Genomic DNA, 3,916 nt, shown 5'->3' on the forward strand with positions numbered 1-3,916 from the left:
TATATGTTCCAATTACCTGCCATTTGGAAGACAGTTTTTGCCATCTGCCAGTCCAAAAGGTACTGAAATGTCAAGTCTTCATCTTCAGCATGATCTCCATTAGAATCTGCTGGCCATGACTTGAGCACCACAACGGACATCAGTTTTCCAAATTTTGATATATTGTGTGTCTCCAAAAGTTGTTTCATAGATACATTAGATTTATCCTGAAGAAAAAAAAAAAACATTAATAAAGTGTAACAATATGGTGACAATGATTTTAGAAACAGCTCTAAAATTTCCAGTGAGAGGGTCAATTGTATTCTTAAAACACTCAATAAAGAAACCAGTCTGGAGAGATGTCAAGAACACACAATGAGTGCTTTATTATTTTTCTATAGACATGCTGCGTAGCACTTCATATCTAACTAACCCCCAAAAGAAAATAGAAAGAATGGATGATACATGGATTTTTGGGCATCAAATTACAAGCAATCAAATAATAGGAAAAAAAAAATAAAAATGAATCTGGTCCACTAGATTTTACAGCTTAAATTTGCCAACCATAAATATTATATAATTTTTTTAAACACAGACAAATATACTTTTGTGAACTCTATTTTGTCACGATCAAGCTACATACATCCTCTGCAATCCTCATCTAAGGTTTGGAATCACCAGTAAATAAGTTCACAGCAAAAGCAGAATCTAAACAAATTTTAGTGTCTTGTGAAAATGTTTACTAAATGCATGATGTCTTACCTGGCAAATATGTGCTACAGCCTCCAAGGCACATTTTTCAATAATGAACAGTAGGGGATTTGTGTTGCTCAGTTCTTCTACCATTTTAGAGTAGAGTCCAATTTGATTAACACGATCCTCCTAGTGCGTAATCACAAATCTTAGTGTAAAGAAAATACATTGAAAATATTAAAATACAGTACCAATAAAGAAGCCCTACCTTTTTTAGTTTTCCTTCAAAGTCTTTTAAGAATGTGTTTCTCCAGAAAGAAGTTTGTTCCTCATGACTGAATGACATTGAAAGTAGGTTTGTCCAGACCTATACATGGTAAATTTTTTTAATAGTAATTTTTTTAATAGTAACAGATAAGCGGCATCTAAACTAAAACACTATCAAAAATACAGTTGAATCGTTTTTTTTTATTTTTCAAAGAGAAACAAATAAAATCCTACAATTAGAGATGCACCAATGCCATTAAAAAAAATCTGCCTATTTTATTTTGATCGGGTCTGATCAGATACAATACATATTTAAATTTTTCTCTTTAATTGCAACAAAAATTATAACTTTATTTTCCAGTTTGCAAATATACAATATATAATGCTTTCTTTCAAGTTAAGTGAAATCAGATCAATTTTAGAAATATCTGCTTTTATGCAAAGCACAAGGAGAATAATAACTGCTGCCGCTATCAATTGGACAGCGGCAGGTTTTTTTTTTTATTTATGGTCCAATTTGCATCTTAAGATTGAATCAAAATCAGGTTTACAGAAATGTAATTTGTATGAATTATAGATATGGGTAAATTAGAATCGACACAAATCAGAGGAGAGGTCAGACCTAAAGAAAACTGGGAATTGGTGTGGGCCAGTTAAAGCCTGATTAGTGCATCACAAAGAATATGGCATTATATAGCTGCCAGTATTTCTTACATTCATTTCGTAGGGAAAAGAAAGCTCCAAGTGAACCCATGGGTTAAACAGTTTGCTGTTAAAAGTGTTTCTTCGCCATGCTGTTATTATTTGCAATGTCTCTCCGAATGATTCTTCCTGGGTTTTCTTTTGTACCTGCGATAATTATTAGAATATTATTAGTTGTGCTAAACATTGCCATTAGAGTGGAAGTTTGACAAACTGTTGAATCACGGATATGAGTAAGGTGTGACAGATTAACTGATGATTCTTGCCTCAGAATCAGTGTGACCATATATCTTAGAGATCAAACAGACGAGCTCCAGGAACTGAAGAGGAACATCACAGCGGTCTGGTTCTTTTATGTTGCGGCAGACAGAACCAAGTAGTCTCACAGCGGTTTTTAGACAACACTCCCCATATCTGTCATTAAAACTAGAAAAAAAAGAAAACTATTTTCTAAAATATTTTTGTTACATTGCAAAAATTGCAGAAATCTTTTTAACAGTTTTAGGTAAAATGTGTAAAAATTGTTCCAGCTTAACGATTTGACACATGAAAAGGTTTGTTTTGTACTTACCTTTGCTTATGATTGCATTCCTTTCTGATGAGATGCAATGACAAGTCTTTTAATGCCTGTTTTAAAAAAAACACCAGCAATTAACACTCATTTTTTATGAAATCACATGAAGTTGTAGTTCTCTGTAGACCACTCGCCTTTCATTACAATTATGTCTTTTTTTATGTATACTTATTAAGATCTTTAAGCATACACACCATGTAGCTGGAATGATTTATATTAGATTTCATGCTGAACTGCATATAACGAAGGACATCAAGAAGCTCGACTTGCACTTTAGTCAAAAAGTCCATCAGATCTTCCAAATGCAGCAGAGACATCCAAGATCGCACAAGAAGTTGGTCAATGTTCACAAGGTAGGCATGGTCTTTGATGATTTTGATCAGACTCCTATTTAAAGTCAGAAGGTTAAGGTAAGAAATTTGAAGAAATGTAACATTTTTAAAATTATGATTACTGAAATAAAATGTCATACTTTGAACTACTGTCAGAAGGGAAAGATCCTTTGCTTTGCCTCACAGTCCTCAAGGGATCAAATTGTGGATCAAAAACTGGTGGAACTGGCTGAAACGGCTCACTTTCTCCTTTCAGCAGATGAATCAAGGGGATGACCAAGACCCACTTTGCTGTGTGTTGTCTTGCATAGTCGCAAAACCTCTGAACAACATCTGCAATACTGTAAAGAGAGGGTCATTGTTTGGTTATACTATTTTAATTTTCAACAAAAATGTTGAACTTAAATGTGCACATTTTGCAAAAATACTATGCAAACTCAAGGTTCTGATTGTACTCAAGTACGAGCAGTACCTGAGGGCATGTGGGCTCTTCTCAGTAATACTCAAAACTTTGAAGTTTTGAGTATTACTGAGAAGAGCCCACATGTTGTATTACTCAAGTATTACTCAACATTTAATCATCAACTGCTTAAAATTAAAATATTTATAAATGTAACTATTATAAGTTGAAAAATGATTTAAAACTAAAAAGCTGAAGTCTGCATAAAGATAAGCAACCTTCCATTCATCAGCAATGATTGAATAAACTGTCTCAACAGTTAAATAATTTCCTAAGGATGACCAACCACTTTGATGTTCAGTCTGGTTTTTGTGCTCACCACAGACTGCCCTCATGAAAGTGTTCAATGACATCCACATAAATATAGACTGCGGAAGAACCACAGTTTTGGTTATGTTGGACCTTAGTGAAGCATTTGACCTGATTGAACATGATATACTATTGAAGCGACTGGAGAGTTGGGTCTCTGCTACAGAACTTTACTGGTTGAAATCTTACCTTTAGAACAGGGACTTCTTTGTGTCAATAGGTAACTTCTTATTGGAGGGGACAGAAGTCATGTGTGCTGTCCCAAGGTTGAATGCTGGAACCCCTAATGTTTAATATTTACATGCTGGTTCCAGCTCAGGTTATAACAAGTAATAAAACTGTCTACAGTAACAACCCAGATGATACAAAGTTCTACATTACAATGTCACCAGGTGACTCCGAACCCATCTATGCATTGAACAGATACTTGGAACAAAATCAACGTGTGCATGTGCCATAACTTTCTCCAGCTGAAGCAGGTAAGAGGAAAGTCTGGGTCTCTGCGTAGGCTGCAGAGCAATCCCACAACCTGACCCCAATTGAAAGGAAGCTAACAGATGGATAATACTTATAATATTAAATAAAAAATATATATTTAAT

At 34.4% G+C, this 3,916-nt stretch overlaps 1 protein-coding gene across 4 annotated transcripts in view; it reads right to left on the minus strand.

The window, feature by feature from the left end:
• Window positions 1-3,916, minus strand: part of LOC103463329 (E3 ubiquitin-protein ligase rnf213-alpha-like) — a 68,948-nt gene that overhangs the window by 39,759 nt on the left and 25,273 nt on the right. For all 4 annotated transcript variants that reach the window (XM_008406612.2, XM_008406610.2, XM_017304566.1 and 1 more), the window contains 8 exons: window positions 2,688-2,888; window positions 2,410-2,602; window positions 2,213-2,268; window positions 1,908-2,067; window positions 1,654-1,788; window positions 941-1,039; window positions 742-861; window positions 17-206 (listed from right to left, as the gene is read on the minus strand). In XM_008406612.2, the coding sequence (XP_008404834.1) occupies window positions 17-206; window positions 742-861; window positions 941-1,039; window positions 1,654-1,788; window positions 1,908-2,067; window positions 2,213-2,268; window positions 2,410-2,602; window positions 2,688-2,888 (1,154 nt within the window). The remainder of the gene's footprint in view (window positions 1-16; window positions 207-741; window positions 862-940; window positions 1,040-1,653; window positions 1,789-1,907; window positions 2,068-2,212; window positions 2,269-2,409; window positions 2,603-2,687; window positions 2,889-3,916) is intronic.

Source organism: Poecilia reticulata, linkage group LG4 (genome assembly GCF_000633615.1).
Source record: "Poecilia reticulata strain Guanapo linkage group LG4, Guppy_female_1.0+MT, whole genome shotgun sequence".
Lineage (NCBI taxonomy): Eukaryota > Metazoa > Chordata > Actinopteri > Cyprinodontiformes > Poeciliidae > Poecilia > Poecilia reticulata.